The sequence below is a fragment of the Desmodus rotundus genome, chromosome 3 (assembly GCF_022682495.2).
Source record: "Desmodus rotundus isolate HL8 chromosome 3, HLdesRot8A.1, whole genome shotgun sequence".
NCBI classification, from domain to species: Eukaryota; Metazoa; Chordata; class Mammalia; order Chiroptera; family Phyllostomidae; genus Desmodus; species Desmodus rotundus.
Window position 1 is genome coordinate 166,309,258 of NC_071389.1, and position 20,238 is coordinate 166,329,495.

The 20,238-nt window shown below is 46.9% G+C and overlaps 1 protein-coding gene and 1 non-coding gene across 2 annotated transcripts; both read right to left on the bottom strand.

Annotated features, from left to right (window-relative positions):
* Positions 1–374: 374 nt before the first annotated feature.
* On the bottom strand, positions 375–19,999 carry KLHL42 (kelch like family member 42). Its single transcript, XM_024575682.4, has 3 exons — positions 18,830–19,999; positions 9,803–9,996; positions 375–5,551 (listed from the first exon to the last, which is right to left on the bottom strand). The coding sequence occupies exons 1-3, from the start codon at positions 19,702–19,704 to the stop codon at positions 5,100–5,102; spliced, it is 1,521 nt and encodes a 506-aa protein (XP_024431450.1). The 5' UTR covers positions 19,705–19,999; the 3' UTR covers positions 375–5,099.
* Positions 18,364–18,567, bottom strand: LOC112318722 (small nucleolar RNA SNORA73 family). Its single transcript, XR_002976245.2, has one exon. It is a non-coding gene; the product is annotated as a small nucleolar RNA SNORA73 family (small nucleolar RNA).
* Positions 20,000–20,238: the final 239 nt, after the last annotated feature.

Below are 20,238 nucleotides of genomic sequence, written 5' to 3' on the forward strand. Positions count from 1 at the left end.
AGGGTGCTGAGAAGGAACCAGGGGGACAAGGTGGAAAACAGGGAGGAACAGATCGTGGTGGGTCACAATTGCTAGGCGGTGGGACTCAGAACTACAAGGATCAGGAGTCCTCCTCCCAGACCCCTCTTTGGCAAAATCTAAGAGCTCTCACAGCCTGTGCTGCCACACATGGCTCTCCTGCCAACACGGTTACTACCTCGGCACCTGGCTCTTGAGTCAGGCCTGGCCTCCCGGGGAAGCGTGAGCTCCACCCCATGCCCCCACCCCCGCAGGGCCTGCCTCTTGCTGCACCTACTTCCTCGCAGCCCCCCCCACACCCCCCCGCCCAGCCCTGAGCACACAGCTAGTGCACACACCTGACAGACGACAAAAGCTGATTTAGAATTACTTTATTTGCGCAGATTTTCTTCTAGAGTTCTAAACACAAGATGGACGCTGTTCGAGCAAGTGCTTCATAGGCATCGTTGTATTTAAACGAACCACATGATAATGTTTACAGTTTAAGCCACACTTGAAACTGAAGACTCAATACAACCTTTTTAACAACGTAGCAGTCACAACAAAACATAACTACTTATTCTACAGATTATCGTTTTTCCAAAATGACCACTAGATATGAAAACATTGTGTAGAGACCTCTAAAGAGCCCCTATGCGATTTTTTAGAAGAAAAATAACAATAACTACATTTTCCTTTTTTAACTAGTAACAAACTAGGACATCCATGGGAGAAAGCACCAGCCAACCCATCGAAGTAATTTCAGCACCCTTTTGCTCCTCAAAACTGAATCTTCTCCATTTAATCTGTCTTCTGTAGGAATGAAGAAAAACGGTTATGTCAAGTGCAGAAGTCAGCACGTGCCAACTGCTGTGTATCTGATATCGTGTTCCAAAGTTAACACAAGAAAATGAAAAACAAATACACGTGAATGAAACATAAGGATGGGAAAACACCCTTTGATAGTTAACACAAAAGCAAAATCAACAGATTTGGGTCAGAACTAGTGTCTAAATTTCTCTATGGAAGTGTTTTAAAGGCATAGGTATAAATGCACATACAAACAGCTTGCCTCTCTGTCAATACTAACTTCCCTGGTTTTGCTCCTTCTTTTCAAGGGCTCAAGCTGCTGAGCCTTCAGCAACATAGGCTGTGATGCCTAGTAAGTATTTTTAAATAAAGATCACATAATTTTTTCCTGAAAAAAAAATACAGAGAAGACTATGAAAAGTAGTGAGGAAAAAAGCATACCATAAAAAAAAAAAAAAGCCATGGTGTTCAAGTTTAGAGAAAAGCTGGTCGACAGCAAATCGTGAACAGACAGACTGGACCAGGCCTGAAGAGGCTGCCAGCCAGAACGCCCGTGTGCCTGACAAAAGTGAGCGTCTTTGAGGGACACTCTAGTTATGATTACGGAGAACGTTTTCACAAGGTGGTAAGCTCTTCAAGGTCAGGGATGGTGGCTTCTTATATGTGTCCCTAGTTCTTAGCCTTGCCTTCTTGCATATGACAGACATGCAGAAAATATTTCTGGGAACCGGGGAGCTGAGCTAAATCACCTCATTACTTCTAAAGCCATTTTGGGTAGTATCTACGCACCTAATTCATTTACTTGTCTGTGTCAGGCAGAGACGACAAATACTTCACCTCTCTGATGGGCTGGTAATGGATTCTGAGAGCAATTCCTGGCGCAGAGGAAAAGCGTGCCACTCATTCATAATGCCACCTTGAAAGAACGGTGACACGGGTGTTACGTAGGCCCCGCCTCTGGCTAGGAGGAGGGCCCAACACTCGCCCATATTACCTTTCTGCTGCTACACTGCCTCTCGAATGCTCCGCGTGAAGCCGCTCCTCATCAAATGCTGGCTGACCAGGAGGGCCGAGGCCTTTCAGTTCGATCAGCCTGCACTACCAAACGGGTAGAGTCATGACCCGAACCTGGAAATTGGAAAACTCGGCATCCCCGATGCTCAGTAAGTAGCTGTTCACTGAAGGAGAACAGCACTGACTTGATTAAGCTCTCTGTGGAGGAGGGGTGAACGCACTCCACGTCCTCCATCCCAGCACGACTTTGATAGCTAAGGCATTTGGAATTACTTGAGACTGTGGTTCAAAGAAATGGCAGAGTCCAACTTTTTGGTGTTCAGGCCTAATCTGCTTGTTCTGTACTAGCATCCATAACCTTCTCAGTACTGCACTGCTATGACTTACCCCACACTGTTGAAATAACCAAGTCTTGCAGGCTCACGAGAAAACCTTTCAAAGAACACTAAAGGTGTTGAAAAGAAAATCAGAAAGAATGAGAGAAAGAACCAATAACCACCTCCCACCCACCCCCCACCAACCCAAGCTCAAGACTCACTGTCTGCTGTTCAGACCATTCCGGGTAAAATAGGGGGCTTCTGGAAGGGTGGCCACCATGGGGGTTCCTCCCAGAACTCGCCTCCCCGTAGTGGAAGGTCAGCACCCCACAGAGGCATCTCAGAAAAGACAGACAACACATTGAGAGAAAGGGAGAAAACAGAGGGATAGTATTAAAGAGCAAAATCCTGGGGGATTAGGGAGCCTTTTCAAAGCAACTTCACTTCTAACATAGGTGGAGTCTTCACTATAACACTGGCACCAAGGAGGGAACTGAGCTAGATGAAAACGACCCTCAAAACGTCAACAGAGCTGATGAGCACAGCAGGAAGAACGACGTCGCAAACCCACCGACCTATTCCTAGTGCACATTCCACCTTGCCCGGAGCAACAGACCTTATTAGAAGCCTGTGTGTCTCAGGAAGAGCTACAGTATGCCAGCATACACATGCACCCACAGATGCATGCGCACACTGGTACATGCACACACACACACATGCCAAACCTGATTTATAAGAAGAGCTTAGTGCATCAGAGTATGCCTTCACTTGGTCCAAGGACCCAACTGTCGGCACTAGGAAAACAGGCCCAAAGACTGTAATCAGGGAGAGAACTGGTTGGCAGGACTAATACTGCATTTTCTATAATGTGGTTATTTACAAGCTAATCTCCAATTGCTTGTACAGAACTATTTTAATCGGCTAGAATCTTCTGAACAGATAAGATTAAGACTTTAAAAGTTAAGCTCTGTAGCAACAGAAGTTAACACTCACTGAAATAAATTAATTTTTAAATATCCACAATGGAATACAGGTCACTAGAAATTCAATTCTATAATGAATATAAATCAATATAAACCTATTATTAAAGTACCATTCCCAGGAAGATTTCAGCTCAGAGTTGTTGTTTTTTAAAAGGCTATTTGAGAATAAATGGATATGGCTTAGAACCCCTTGAATAGTGTTCTGAGTACTGCTAAGATTAGTTGGTGACGAGATACAAAGATCTGTCTCCATTTCCACAATAAAGGATTACCTCATTTCCCCCCAGCAGTATTCCTGAAAAGGTGGGCGAATAAAATTTTTACAGCCAGACCTCTACTCTAAATACACTAGGAGACCATGATTGTAAAGAGACCCTGTAGCAACTCCTTTGATGAACTGAAGGACTCCGTTAGGTTAACCAGCTCCTCTGTACCACGTCTGCACAGTGAACGCACCCTGGAGGCACTCGGTGCCTGTCTGGTGACCGCCAGCATGTGCCGTGACAGTCTGTCTGTCCATGCAGTTTTCTGAAAGAGAGGCACGCTGTAACCGGCACATTGGAACAGAAGGACGGAACCCAGCACACGGTTTGACTGATTCCATCACAAAAGATTAGAGAATTTCAGAAAGTGTTTTTCGATCATAATAAAATTTCTGTAAGTGTGTGTGTGATGTTTTTAAAGAAATGCCCATCTGTGATTGAAGGAAGCTTTTATCCGCTGTGACCTGCTTTACTGAAAACAAACAAGTGCTTGCACTGGGATGCATTTGATCGAACCAAGGCAAGTGGAGCTCCTTACCTAACGTCACAAACACCACCAGTACCGTTCCACTTCTGCAAGAGCTTCGTCCCCTCTCTCCGGCACCAATGTTCCACAGCTACCCTCACCTGACCCCACAAAAGCAACACATGAATTACAAGGCTAAAATTAAGTTAGAAAGATGCATGATCTAAATACAAGGTTATTTTTTCAAATCTTAAAAACACTAAGTCAATTACTTTCAGTAAAAGTAACTCTCAAAGGCAATTGTTTTTGTTATTTGGTATTTCTTTCCCTTCTCATCTGAATTTAAAGTTAAGACTCAATTTATATATATATATATACAGATGTGTATTATATATATGATATATATACACATATATGTTCTATATCAACTATATAGACACACATACACATTATATATATACATATATATCTCCACCCTTTTAAACACGATATCCTCTTTTAAACAACACAGAATGACTAGCAATGCAACTTATCTGACCACATAAATCCGCAATCTGCCACATAAACAAAACAAGTGGTTACATCTGCCTATTTACTCAGCATTCATAATTGCAAAAAGGACTGGAAAACTAGCTGAGAACGTTTTCGTCAAGTTTTGGGGAGGAGGGGTCCTTGCAAGGCCTCACTGTACGGCGGCACGTTGCACGCCCCCTGGAAGGCGAACACAGAACCCTGTTTTAAACCCACTGGGAGTGTACGCAGGTATAATGGGGGGGGGGGGGGGAGAATAACAGTGTGAATATAAATGTTTGTCAAGTAAATTAATAACAAAACTTTCACTTAAGGTATCCATGATATTTCAAGTGACCTAAATAAAGCAGATTTTAAAACCATCTTTACCATCCACGCCAGTTACTGGCGTTGGCCCTTTACTAAGCAGACACACTGAGTATTCTTTGTGATGAGCAGTTTTAGTCACCGGCCTAAAGGTATTATATCTGGATGAAAACATGATCATGGATTTGTTCCCATAATTTAAAAACCAATAATTTAAAAAATAATAAAGTTGGTCTCTTTTCTCCACAAGTTTTCAAGTAATTAGTTCAAGTAAGCTTATTTACAGCTATTGTATATGTGACCTACTTTAACCCACAGTTTCCCTTTAGAAATTAGTCTCCCTTGAAATGGGACACACTGTTTTGTGGATGATTTTTGTTTTGTCTTGAACCAAGTTTCTAACTTAGTTCAGTCACGTTTCTGTTTTATTGGGCAGATAAAGAGAAGAAACCAGCAAGTTATGTCCAAAGGCTGGGAAACGCCTAAATGCTTCCCAGCTGTCGGAAAAGATGTTGTACTTGAGGAAAACCCGGTGTTCCAGGCTGGTGGACAGGGTCACGTCCCTGCTCATGATGTAGATGCCGTCGTTGTGGAGCGCGCACGTGAGGTTGAGGCCCGATTTGGACGTGTTCTCCTTGAGGTAGAGCCACTGCCGCGTGACAGTGTTGTAGGACTGCACGGCGAGCATGTCCTCACTCTGGCTGCCCCTCCGGGTGGGCCCCAGTTCATGGAGACACCCGCCCACGATGTAGATGGTCTCCTCCACAGACACCATCTGCTGCTTGCGAATGTGCACGTCGCACGTCTCAAAGAGCGTCCACATGTCCGAAGAGGGACAGTACTGCAAAATGTTCAGGTTCCGGTCTGAAACGAGAGAAGCAGCTGAATGATGACACAGTCCTGAGTAACACCGAGCACCGCCTGGGCTGTGAATAGCCTTTGTCTGCCTCCACTGGAATAGCCTGCTACCCAGAGGCAACACCATTTCAGAAAAGTAGAGCGTGGGAAAACAGTGTTTAGAGATGGCTGGGAGGAGATCCGTTTAGAATGGCCCCCACTCACTTCACACTCACCCACGTCCCCTCCCTAGGAGGCTCTTGGAATCGGTAAGGCCGGGGAGAGGAGCAGTTGTGACCTGGGCATGTCCCCTGCCCCCACCGCACCCAGCACCTTTAGACCTTTTAGAACCACTGGGCCAATCAATGTGAGAAGAAGCAGAGCCTCAGAAACCTCATCGACACCCCCAGACCACTGCCTACTTAGTGCAGATGACAGGCTGAGCCCCAAGAGCACCTACTCTTGACAACGGATTCTACTAAACAAGACAAGTGAGCCAAGCAGGATTTTCAGGGCTGTCAGGAGAAAAGGACACAAAGTTGCAAGTCAGGAGAAATGCAAGTCTCACCTCTGGCCTTCAAGTCACAGAATCACTTGGCAATTCTATTTCCCAATGGCAACACCAGGGACACACTAACAAAGGCCCTCCCCTCTCCCTGGCCCATTTCACAGGAGGTAGTTACTGTGTGGGTAAAATCAGACAGCCCATGAAAGACTGCTTGCTTTGACATTACTTTGAATGATTAGCTGTTTTAAAGGGAAAAATACTCTCTTTTTGAAAAATGCTTCTGAAATTTAAAATATCTTTTTCATTTTTCTTTTTTTTTCTTTTCTCCTCCAGGAAAGAATAAATAGAAATTTTAGCTTCCCAGGGGGAAAAATGCTGAGTTATCAGAAATTGAAGTTTCTGTTTGTTGTTGTTGTTGTTGTTGTGTGTGTGTGTGTGCGTGTGTGTGTGTAAGAAACGACAAAATCTATCAGTATAAGAGAACTCAGTTCGGGAACGGACGGCACCCACAACCGAAGTGTGTAGCACCCTGACTGCTGCAGAAGCTGGGAGCAGCACTTCCTCCGGAGACAACAGGACCCACCAGGACCCACCCCCCCTAGACAGCAATGATTACAGAGCTCCACCCCTGTGTCTCATACCAAGACCAGCACCCCCTAAAGGGGCACCGAGGGAACACAAGGACACCAACCCTGTGTGTGCACAGGCCCCAGCCTGTAGAAATTTTAGAATTGCTGTGGCTTCAGGGACTGTTCTCCTGGTTTTCACCCACAATACTATCTCCCTATATTTCTTTTTATTGTAGCTAGTGTGATAAAGCTCATTCTAGGAGACAGCCCAAAGGGGTTCAGTTGCTAATCCATCAGAAAGTGCTCCTTAGGAACCTGACTTCCCACCGCATGAACAAAGGGCTTATTCCAGGGAAGCTTCAGTGTGTTTCTCAGTCCCAGGTCTGGAGGTCTTTCCAGGACTTTTGTGAATGTTTTCTCTCCTAGTTCAATGAGGGCTCAGACCAAGGTGAGGTGGTTTGAGTTGGAGGAATGATCTTTTTGCCTTTACATTTACAGTGGATTCTGAAATTTAACAAATTACCCTTCTTCCCGTTAGAGGTTACTATTACTTTCTTTTGAATTTTTACAAAGCTCTTCAGAGTCTGCCAAAGAATTATAGTAATCAAACAGCTATCACAAAAAGTATGAACTATAACTTCCTAAATTTTAAAAGTCTCACTTAGGAAGTCAGTAGGCTAAGAACTCAATTTTCAGTCCTGAATTATTTTTCATGACAATTATGGTTTGTTTTATGTACAAAGAACTATCAGGAAGTACCAGGAAGAGCCTAAGCAGAGGAGAAGGGGGGCTTCAGGTACAAGTAACTGTCCTGCCCTCTCGTCTTAGAAAACTCATTTCTAACGCTTCCACAAACACCCACCCTGTCCGGGGTATTTGGCTTGGGGAAACTGGGACGGGATTCTCGGTGGGTGGCCCAAGTCAAACAGGTACGTTAGTAGTGGCTTTGGAAACTAGAAAACACACAGGGTTTTCCAGGTCAAATCTAAAGAACACTCACTCGGCTAGGGTCATGGAAAAACCAACGTGTCCACCAGCACCACACTCCAGGGTGCTGCAGCCAGGGCCCGCAGCCCCTGCTCAGGAGAGGGGCCGAGAGAGAGGCACGCACGGCAACCCAGGGGGCTCCTTCGGTGCTACAGAGCCCAGCGGGGAATCGCAATTCTTAGCAATGTTCACAAGTGAGTGACTGTGTTTACGTTCCTAGGAGAAAAGACACACAGATACTCGGGTACATATGCACACAGGGATTCTCTGGAGGCCCTGGTTTAATTAAGCATATAAAGTTGGCCAGTGTAATCTGAACACCAATGTGGAAGATAAACGAATTCAGTGCCAGGTCTCTCTTTTTTTTTTTTTCATTTATTTGTGAAGGAAAAGCTGGTAACCATCTTCAGTGCAGGGTCACTAGGGAGGGACACGGGAAGAGCTCACCAGTGATGAAGACTTGGGAAACAAAAGCTCACTGCTGCCCGTGCACCCCTCCTCGTCGCTGCCTCTCCTTAAATGTGGAAGCGCACGCACCACCGGGAGTGAGCTGAATGGTGGCCCTCAAAAGTATGTCCACCTCCCACCCCCCAGAACCTTTCAGTGTGACCTTATTTGGAGAAAGGGTCTTTTCAGATCATCCCAGATTACCCGGGTGGGCTCTAAACCCAATGAGAAGTGTGTCTGTATGAGACGCGGAAGGAGGAAAGACAAGGAGACACAGAGGAAAAGACATGTAAAGGCAAAGGCAGAGATTAGCATTACGCAGCCACTAGCTGGAGCTGGGAGAGGCAGGACAGGACCTCCCCCAGAGCCTTCGGGGGAGCGAGCCCCTGCGCCGCCTTGATTTAAGACTTCTGCTCCCCAGAACTGCGTAGGCCACCACGTTTGTGGCCGTGGGTTAAACCAGCCACAGGAAACTGAAACAATAACCCTCCCCACTGAATCAGCCGTTTACGGGTTCGCTGTCAGAAGAATTAATCAAAATCTTTTACTGTCGCAAAAAACAACAACAACAGAAGAGGTAAATCAAATGCTCATAAAACACCTTACATTCGACTTCTTCCTCTAACATAAATCCTCAAAACGAAACACAGTTGGTTGTGCTGAAAAGAATTTTTGTCACGCAGGCTTGTATCAGCACACGGATTTCTGTCCTTTACAGTTACATACAGTCACATACAGCTTACTGGGGCCATCAGCATCCATTCCCCAGGCCTGTTGCCAGCAGGCTGGAGAGCTCTGTCTGCCCACATCGTGACACAGAGGAGTGACAGGTCATTTCACCCTGTCAAATACACAGGTAACTGGACCACCTCAGTGTGGCTCAAAGTCCTAAGAGTCCAATCACTCCCCTTCTCTAAGTGCTGGGCACCGCAGTCAGACAGGCCCAATGAAGACGTAAGCTTCCTTGGCCAGCGGGTAACTGGGAAACAACCACTTTCTGCAGGGGGGGGGGGGGGGGCGGGGGAGCCGAAAGGACAGGCACCTCTCCCTGGTGGCCCCTATCGCCTGTCTAACAAGCTGCTTTCGTGAGAACAAGTGAGAGGCTTCCTACCAAGAACAGCAGAATAAAACCTGCTGGAGAAACATTTTATCTCCACATCATAAACTATAAAACGCCCACCAAAAATGTGAAAAACACCCACGTACAGTTTAACAAACAGCATGGCTACCTCCCACCACTGGTCAGAAAAGAATCTTCTAGTATCCCCTTCTGGCTCCTCCTGCAGTAGGTGAACATGAGCCTAGAGCTGACTTGCTGGAATCCACAGCTCACGTGCGTGTGCTCCAGAAGGGCGAAAATGAACACAAAACTCTGCAGGGCTGTTTGGCATTCGGGTCCACAGTGTCGGATGGGGAAGGCTCGGGTGTGTTTGGGAAAAGGACGGGAGCTACCCAGCCCAGTCATAAGATGACAGACTGTATAGTAAGGCTGGCTGTCCAGGGCAGAAAGAAAACCCATTGTTTCCTTCCCAGCTCCCCCGGCCCCATCCCGTTTCCACGCTCGCAGAAAGGCATCGAAGGCGGCTCCTGTCCAAACCACCCTTGTTGAACAGGACTTGCTTCCTTTCAGACGTGGAAATATACAGTATGCGATGCACAGAAGCACACTTATGCACACTGGAGTGTTTTCTCTGGCACCCTCCGCCCTTCCCCAGGCTGCCGAAGCTGACATATTAGAGGACCACTTCCTCGGCCCGCTTCACTTACCTCTGGTCGTATATCCTCCAATGACATAAATTTTCCCCTTACACTCACAGGCAGAGAACTCGGCCAGAGGATTTGGTAAGGGTGCCACAAAATTCCACGCATCCTGCTCGGGATTGTAACACTCAACATTAGAAACAGCCTGCCCGCCGATGGCATAGAGTTTTGAATTAACAGCCACAAGTTTGAAGTTAGATCTGAAAGACAGAACACAAGGACCCACAAAGTCAGTTCTTCTGATCACTAAGAAACGAGACGATGGCCTGAACTGCTAAAGCAGAGTGTGGAATCCACTGGGCCTCTGAAGAAAATTCTCTCACCACGTGGGTGGCCATTCTGCCCGCAGACCGAGGAATGGCCAAATGGCACCTCAAATTTCCCTCTTGTCCCCAAAAGTCCACAAGAGTGTTGCAGTCTCCAAACTTTAGCAGTGGAAGATAAGCAACTCACTTTAACAAGGACTGACCTTCCTCAGCCTCGCCACAGAACCAAGGACACTGTGCACGGAACTCAACACCTTCTTTTAGGGAGCAAGACCAGGTGGTAAGGGAGAATAGCTCCCACGCCACCCCTGTGTCTCTCTACTTACAGTGTTTACCTCATTCTTCCTACCGCGTGGACAGGCTCCATCCTAGGCGCACACCAGCACCGCTTACACAGACAGGCACAGAGTGCCGCTAAAAGGTGGTTCAGCCCTGCCTGGTGTGGCTCAGTTAGTTGGGGATCACCCTGCAAAGCAAAAGTTCGCCAATTCGATTCCCGGTCAGGGCACATGCCTGGATTGTGAGTTCTGTCCCCAGAATGGGCACATGTGCGGCAGAGGTAATCGATCAATGTTTCTCTTTCCCATCAGTGTTTCTCTCTCCCTCTCTTTCTCTCTCTTTTCCCCCTCTCTAAACATAAAGAAATAAAATATTTTAATTAATTAATTAATTAAAGATAGTCCAGAGGCTCCATTACCAAGTACACACCCAAAGAGATCACTGCTTCTCCTTCCTCCATAGGAGGGCATCTTCTATGGTGCTTTGTAACAGGTGAGGTGGGGAGATAAGCACTGAACCAATGGAACATATTTTGATCAAGCATTCTTGGGGTATTTACATGTTAACTCAACAAATGCTTACATCAGCAAGTGCTCACCTATTGTAATACTAAATAAGTTAAGAAAAAAGAGAAATACACTGGTGTTAAGCCCCGTACTCAGTAACAGAACGCTGCTCACAGGCTTCAGACACTGGATAAAAGCTTTTGAATCGATAAGACAGACAACATTAGTTTCATTGTAGCACATGGAAATTAACAAACTCCTGGGAGGCCAGGAAGCATAAACATTTGGAAGTGCTGGGTCAGTCTACTGTGGTATGTCCAAGAGTCTCAGTTTACAGTATAGTAAGAGCATCAGTACGAAGCAACAGAAAGACTGGGACACAAGTCCAGACACCCGGTGTGAGTCCCAGCTCTGCCGATACCCAGCTATCTGACCTGCCAACCACTTCCTCTTCTCTAGCAGGGTAACACCCAGCAGAGGGTGGTCCCGACACAGCCAACAGTTAATCAGACAGCACTGCACAGAGATAAGATACTAACACTAACTTCTCATTTCCGAGTATCTGAAATAAAAGGGGCCTGAATTTAGAGGCAGGTCTAATGACAACACAATGATTTCTTCAAAAGCAACAATATCTGGAGAGAGAAAGGGGTTAGTGGGTACAGGTGAAAAAGGTCTGTAAGAGGGTGGACTAAGCAGCAGCTGTGCACGGGTAGTCCATCCTTGATCTCCTAAAAGGTGTTCAATAAACACTAATGCATTATGATTCAGATTTTTAAAGGTGCTTGTAACATTTATACTTCTGTAAGCTTTAGTTTAGTTTAGTTTTGTTTTTCAAATCAGAGAGTGAATAGAGTACTCTTCATCAAGAAGCCCATATTGCCCATTAAACCCAGCCAGCCATTCAAATTTTCATGCCAACAGACCTCACAGAGGTGGCAATTACTGGGGGGTCCCTGGTTCAGGCTGCTTGCCTTTCCTGCTGCCAATGGTCCTTAAAACCTGACCACGATGCCCTCTCTATGTGCGCAAATTTGGGGAACCAAAGGAAATAAAGCTTGTAAATAAGCACTAAATTTTACCAGCCCACAATTTGTTTTTGCTCCCTGTGGGTACACAGATAGTAAATTTTCTCAGATCAAAACAGTTTTTAGTATTCATCCAGCATCACCATTTGTCCTGAGCAAAGATGTAAGGGGCTTCTTTCTGAGGCTGAGTGAACAGGCAGTTACAAGCAAATGCCATCTCTCCAGACCCCAACACGCTCGAATTCACTTGAAGAGAAGGGAAACACTTGTCAACACTGATCTGTTTTAAGGTGAAAGTGCCACCCAAACCAGACCAAACCAGACAACTTAAAGAACAGGCATACTGCTAAGGATTATGAGCCCAGGTTTGTACGGGGAAATCTCAGCTCCACTGCTCAACAGCTATGTGCCCTTGGACAAGCCACTGAATGTCAGTTTTCCCAGCCTCAGTTTGCCCACCTGTGAGGTGGGGCTAAGGAGAGAGCACAACCTCACGGGTAGTGAGAGTTAAAAAGGGTAGCACTCGCGGAAACAGGTCACTTAGAAGGAATGCTTTGTTGCAGGACGTGAGCCTAAGTTTCTCGGCTTCAGGAGGGTCAGGTTCTCCCGTGCCAACTGCAGCCGTTACTGGCCGCCGTGTACTCTGAGGTTCTGTACAAAGTGCTCTCTCGTCCGTAAATCCTTGCCGCTCTCCGCCCCACTTCCAACTTTTTGAAAATAATCCTCCCATTCTTCATTTCTTGAATGGTAAAAGTATGAATTCAAGCCATCAATTGTTTTTAAAATTATGATCTCGGCAGTGTTTTTCTTAATATTGATCCCTGATACAATGTATTTAGGAGGCAAAAAGGATTTTTAAAACCAGATAATCTGTTGTAGCTACATACTTGACTTATAGTAAAGAGAAATGAAAGTGAACAAAATTAGACAATTTAATTTCTACTTCCGTTAGAATAAATAAAAAGCTCTTGAAATCCTTAAAAGCTAAACCATGACAAACAGCCGGGCACAGGTATCAATGGCTAACGGCAGCTGGACACAAGGGCAGGGAGGCCCTGTGACTAAACGTGAGTTAACTGAACTCGCGGAGCCTCCGTCTCCCCCCTGGGGGAGCGGGACCCTTAACTGTATCTACCTCACAGAGATGCTGTGAGCGTGAGAGGGGAAGCGACCACTACAGTACCGACCCCAATATACTGCCCAGAGCGAGAGCTCAAGAAATGTAAACCACTGCCACAAATTCCTCCACAGAAACGTCTGTTACTGCTACAGTAGGAATTAGAGAGAAACGGCCAGGCCCTTGATCAGGTCCTTCCTCAACCACGCAGTCTGCGGGGCACCCAGTCCCTCTGTCTCCTCTTTCCCCTTCTGCTGCCTACCTGCTGACTCGTCCCTATGTATTAGCCGCCCCCAGGGACCAGGAAGAGGGGAGAAGTTAGGAAACAAGGAGTCACCGTCTCTGAGAAACTCCAGTGCACAAAGCAACTTAACTGTTGGCCAAAACTACATTGGGGGCGGGGGAGTGAACACACTCGTACCACTAACCATGGGGCACACCACCTCTTGATGGTTCCATGTCTCTAGAAAATGCTCTAAAATACTAGGCTGTGGCTCAGAGGACAGGGGACAGCGAAGTCTGACAACTCTGACGCCCTCTCTGCCAGGAGACTGTTGTTTCTTCAGTCCCTCTCCCAGCCTCACTGTATTCATGGACAGAAAAGGAGGACACACCCAACTCCAAGTTCAGAGCAAAAGTGCAGGGCAATGGGAGGGACTAGAGGCAACATCAGAAATAGAGGAATTAATGAACTCACTCTGGCCACAAGGACCAGTTCCTGCAAGTTACCCCTAATTGAAGTGAGCAGGGAAAGCAATGCTGTGGACACACAAGCTTTTACATGTGAAGAGTTTTGTCCCGACAACTCCCGAGATCACATCCACATGCATACCACTTGGCAGCGCTGCACACCTGGACTTGGACGCAGCCTCTCAAAGAGTGATGGGTACTCATTGCCATGTTCAAGTGTGTGGGCACAGCACTGATCACCTCTTTTTATCCACTGCTGGTCACAGAGCACCTTGTTCTCCAGGTGCACAGGGTATATAAAGGCTCCTAATCCTAGGGTTCTTGCCAGCCCCTTGCTACTTAAGATTCTGGGATCACGACACTGTTCAGTGCCCGGGGAAAGCCAGCCGCTCTGCACTTGACCCCTTTGTCAAAGTAGAACAGACATACACAGCCCAAGAGGAGTGAATCAAAGTGGATGTGACGTGCCGTGTAAAATCTGCCACTCTGACTCAAGCCTCTAAGTTTCCTCCAGTGCTCCCGGAGCCCGTGTTGAATGCATTAGCCAGAAACAGCGAGGTTTCATTTTCACTGGTCTCATCACGTAAACTCAATTTCAAATTCCTGTGGGCAGGGACCATGTCATCTTTGTTGTTTGTCCAAGGGCGACGAGAAAAATGCTGGACATAAAGGCTGTGGTGAGGCTGAGCACACGTGATAAAATTTTGAGAGCTGTGCAGTGCCATAAAATATCTGTGCTCCATTTCTTGGAAGAAAATAATGTTCAAAGGGAAAATTTAAACATCCGCATGAAGATGGTCACAGCCGGTTTATAAGCCGTAACTTGTAAATAATCCAAATAGTTATACATATTCAATAGATATTTACATTTTGGTTACTAAACTTAGTATACACCTTGAGCGATCTATTTAACTTTCCATGCCTCGGTTTCTGCTTCTCTAAAACAGGAACTTGCCTAAGATAGCCCTTGTGAAGAGTAAGTGGAAATGTGCATGCAAAGTAGTAGGAACAGTAACTAGCACAAACTAAATTTTCAATTAAATGTTACATATTATTTTTCAGTGATTCTAAATAATTATAATGACGTGATCAGATTAAAATGTTCACTATAATGTTATATTTTAAAGTAATATAAAATTATGCATTGGCTGTTATTACAATAACATAAAAACATGTGTCACAATTCAACAAACCATGCATTGCAAGGATCTGTTGTATTTTGGACACCATCTTTGCAATAGGAATATGTAAGCACTGAGTAAGTAATTGGACCTGCCCTGGTCGGGTAGCTCAGCTGGTTGCAGCACCATCCCGTACACCAAAAGGTTGCAGATTCGACTGCTGGTCAAGGCACATACCCAGGTTGCAGGTTTGATCCCCAGTAAGGGCGCGTATGGGAGGCAGCTGATCAGTTTCTCTCTTATGTCAATGTCTCCTTCTCTCTCCCCCGACTCTAACATCAATCAACATATTCTCAAGTGAGGATCTTTTTTTAAAATAGCCTCTTCCATAAATAAATAAACCCAAGTGGAAGGGAGAGAGACACACATTAACAAAACATTTCAATTAAGAGTGGAAGTCTGCGAGAGGAGCACAGCTGAGGGTTCAGGAAGGGACTCCTGGTGGAGGCACGTCAGACCTGCATTAAAGGATGAGGGAGATGAAGAAGGAAGGGTAGAGCCTCCAATATGGCATCAATAACCAACTGGAAAATATAATGGAAAACGTATCTGTGTAGGAAAAAATAAATAACTAGAAAATATCTAAGATTGATCCTAACACAAAAATATATAGACACTACAAAGATAATAATAATTTTTTTAAAAAACCCTTCCTGGAGGACTAAAAGACCTAGAAAAACAATTTTTCAAGCTGTAAAGTATTATAAAACTGAATCATCCTCCAAATTAATCTATCAATATTATGCAATCCTAATTAAAATCCCAATAGAACTTGACAAGCTGATTTTAAAGCCTATCTGAGGAGATGCACAAAAAATAGCCAAGAAAATTAAAATAAACAAAGCAGAACAAAGAGGTCTTTCTTCTACCAGGCAATAAATAAAATAGTTTACAGTTTTTCATATGGAGAAAGACATACTGGTTATGACTATTACATTAGTCTTATTAACTCTAAAGAATGTCACTCACAACTGGAAACCTATTTTTGCCCACCCCTCAGATTACCAAGCTACCATAATTTAAAAATGTGTTCTCGATACAGGAATGGCCAATCTGCCAACTTGAAAACAGGAAAATTAGCATATAATAACTCTTTCTGCAAATCACAGTGAGAAGGACTGAGGCTCCTGGGACATGTAGAAAACATGTTATATAATCTCTCACTGTACCTTAAATGAAAATAAATCCCAAACAGATTCAGATCTAAATGTAAAAAGACAAAATCATAATATAGATAACAAATAGATGAGAATATTTATATATTCTTAGATTGTACAATTCTTTCCTATGTAAGATGAAAAGCTCATAGAACACATAACAAATTTGACTAGAAAATTTTTTTTTAATATCTTCATATAAGAATACACTATAACCTGAATTCCAAAAGTGGAGGCTCAAGGGCCAGTGCTGGCCTGTACGTTGTTAGGTCTGCAAAGTTTTTATTGTTTTTGTTGGTTTATTTGTTTTTAAATGGAGTAAGCTGCCAATATTTAAAAAATCAGGATAAATAAATGTCAGGCAACACCATTTCTCACTTCCGCTTGGCAATAACCAGCTGTGGCTGAAAGGTGGAGCCCTCTTGTGGTGGGGCAGTAGCTCTCTGGTTCATCATTACCCCCACTCTCTACTGCCCCTGGTCACTTTAAGCATTTCTGAACCTTATGATAAAATAAAGGCAGGGAAAACATGTGCAACATTACCTAAAAGAGACTAATATCCATATATATAACTTACAAAATAAATATGAAAAAGATAAACAAGTCAATTTTTTAAAAAATTGGCAAAGGTTACTTATAAAAGTATACAAATGACCTGTAATCATATGAAAAGAATAATCTCTCATTTGGAGACATTCACACAAGTCAGCTATCCAGGGATTCCAGGAACTTGCCATGTAGAACGCACTCACATACGCCTAGTAAGGTACACACACAATAAGAAGATGTTCAATGCAATATTGTTTATAATGGCAAATGGAAGCACTCTAAATGTTCACATATAAGGGAAGGGCTAATTACATTATGGTACATCCATGGGCTGGAATACTACCTAGCCATCAGCAAGAGTGAGGGAGACCTATGTTTGTTGATACAGAAAAGAACTGTCAGATACAGGCATGTTAAGTGGAAAAAGCAAGTGCTATAATAATCAGCATAACTCCACTTAAGTAAAAGTAGACATGTATAAGTTTCACATACACCCCACATGTAGATCAATCACATATAATATGTAAGTAGACAGAAATTTTTCACTCTAGTTTTTCATGTCCTTTGCAATTTTTCTAAACACGTATTCAGGCATTACTTTTCTTCTCAAAGGGGACAGAAAAGGTATTCCAAGGGCGGGGAAAAAAGACTACCCAGTATTTGCAAGAAAGAAGAGAGAGGCACTGTGTTAGCGTTGTGGAGCTCCAGCTGACAGAGCTGGAGACTTGGGAGTAGAGGGGACAGAGCGCCTGCTGGGCCTTCCACCCCAAATCTGAGCGCCACTCATAACCGCTGAATGTTTCCTTATTGCTTCAATAAAGTTCCTGGAATCTGTGTAAAAATAACACTTCTGATATCACATTTTAAATATGATATCATCTCGACAGGGTAAGCAATGCACTAAAATGGGGCTGAAAGACAGTGTGCTAACCTGTAGGTGGTCACTGCCGCTGGGAAGGAGGAAGTGGGAGTGACAGCCTTTCTACTCCTTTATTCTTTTCCGTTTTCCCAGTTTTCTAGAATAACTGCGAATATTTTTAATCATCAGAAAAAACGGAACACTAACCAAAATAAGTTTTCTATTACAGTAGAAATAGAGCCAGTGCTCCCCCTGGCCTGGGGAGCCCCTCAAGCAAAGTGAATGGCGTCCTCATTCCCATTAGGGCTTTCTGTGACAGACGGTAAGCCCCCCTCTTCGCTCCAACGTCACTGCAGGAGGTGTGGGGGGCTGAAGCTGGACACAGGTGGGCTAGGAAAAAGGCTATTCTTGTCCTTTCTTGGGTTCCATTGATTCTTCTCCCCACTTCTGAACAGCTGTGGGGCCATCTTGGTGCCTACCGTCTTCATATCCTACCACCCCTTCCCGGTGTCTTCCTTGCTCTTGTTTTCCTATTCCTTCCCTGACTCCTTTCTCTAACCCCATCCCCCCCACCTCCTTTTCTCCTCTTTCCTCGAGTCACCCAAGTTCACACAGGGAGGGTTTTGAATGAGGGGAAGGGAGAAGGTTGAGGTGGGTGGTAATATTCTAACAGTGTAGGTAACCACTAGCAGCTTTGCGTGGATAATGTGACTGCCTGGAGAGGAAGTGCGATGCAGGAGGGAGGGAAAAAGTAAGAAGGGCGATCCTGTGCAGGTAACATGAATACAGTCCTCCTGATCATCTCCTGAGAGAAGACTGGTGCCTCAGGGGGGAAGGCTTCCACACTCAGGGCACCACAAAGCCCCCCAAAGTCAGTGTTACGGGTCTCTGCCCACTATCAGGATCAGAGCGTCAATTTTTTTTTTCTTTCTTCTAAATGTTTCCCGCATGGTTTGTCTCCTCAGTCATTGTCCACAGGACTCTGAGAAGCCGTAGGAATATGCAGGCGCAGGCTCAAGGCCTGGCTTTCTCTCCAACGTTGTGGAAAGGGACTGTACATCACAGGGCAGAGCCCAACGCTCCTCTAGGCCACCTGGACAGAGCCCGGGGAGAGTGACCGCCCGGGGTATCCACGTTGGTTAAAATTTTTTAGAAAGTACAAATAAAAGCAAAACTAAAGAACAGTTTCAAGTACCCTAGGAAACCACAATGCTTTCCCCCAACTGGGATGAAGGCAAAGAAAGCAGTTTGCCTAAAGACACAATACCTGCAAGGAAACTACCGGTACTCAGCCGGTAGACTTCAGCACAACCTCCTGGGACTGCTCCCTAAATAGGAGGGGAGTGAATTAATCATCGAGCAAGCGAACGGGAAAGCAGCGGCGCTCTGCTGGGTGCTTACCTCTTCTGGTTCATGGAGGCCACCTGGAGCCACTCGTTGGTGCTGGGGTTGTAGGAATGCGCCGCGGAGATCTCCTGGCTAGTGATCCTGTACCCGCCCACTATGAAGAGGTAGTTGTCCAGGATGGCCGACCCGTACCCCCTGACATTCACCAGGTCCGGGGGAAGGTTGTTGGCCAGCGGAAACCAACGTTCAGTCATCTCCTCATACCTGAGCATGGACGGGGGCTCCCCCTGGTAGGGGTGAGGGGCCAAGGGTCCCCCCAGGAAATCCCCCAGGGCCACGAGGACAGGAGTTCCAGTCATCCGGGCCTCCCTCAGCCTCTGTTTCAGGCTGACATCCCCTGGGGCCTGAGCAGGAGACCCCACCAGGAGGTGGAACTGGGGCTTGCACAACACCTCGTGAAAGTGGACGACCATGAAGCGCAGGCAGGCCTCCTGCAGGTCGGGCAGCCCGTACACCTGCGCCAGGCGGTACAGCTCCAGGCAGTTGGTGAGCCGCACCTGGGACAGCAGCAGCTGCAGCAGGGACGTGACCTGCAGGAAGGAGGCCGCTTCCACCAGCTCGGACAGCAGGCTCGCCTCGTCCATCTCCTCCTCCTCGGCCGCCCCCCCGCCCTTCTCTCCCCGCGGGCCCAGGAGCCAGCCCTCGCGGGCCCCGCCGGCATTGATGAAGTCCAGCACCAGGCGCAGGCCCGGGGCGCTGAGGCCGCGCAGCTGCTGCACCTCGGGGCCGCCGGCCTCCTGGCTCAGGGCCTCGCGCATGCCGGAGCGGTAGAGGGCGCGGAAGTAGTCGCTCTGCTCGATGAGCTTCCTCTTGCTCACGGGGTAGCAGCGGTCCTCCAGGCGGATCTGCACCATCTCCTCGGCGGACATGGCTGGGGGGCCGGGGGCCGCGGGGGTGCCCGCCAGCTCTGCGCGCTCACCTCCCCGCCCCTGCGCTCCCGGGTTCCGGGTCGGGCGCGCCCGCGGGCGGGGACCGGGGCGGGCCGCCCGCCGCCTCTCTGCTCGCCCGGCCTAACTGGGTCGCAGCGGCGCCCCCGAGGCAGCCCCTCCTCCCGGCCCCGGGCGCGGCGGCTCAGTCCCCGCAACCCTGGAGCGGCGCCCCTGCCCTCCTGGCCCCGCTCAGCGCCAAAAAAGGGCCGGCCGGGCGTCGGGAGGGCCGCCGAGCTGGCGCGGGCTGTCCCGGGCGCGTCAGCCGGGAGGGCGCCCCAGCCCCCAGCCCGCAGCCTCCTCCCACGCCCCGCTTCGCACTTCCGCCCGCAGGACCCCTGCGGCCCCGTGCAGCCGCGGGCTGGAAACGTCTTCCCCGGCTGCGGGCGGCGGGGCCTCGCGGGCCAGGCGGCGGCCGAGGCCTCTCCAGCAAGCCGGGCGTGGGGGCGCTGCAGCCGCGGGGGTCTGCGGAGATGC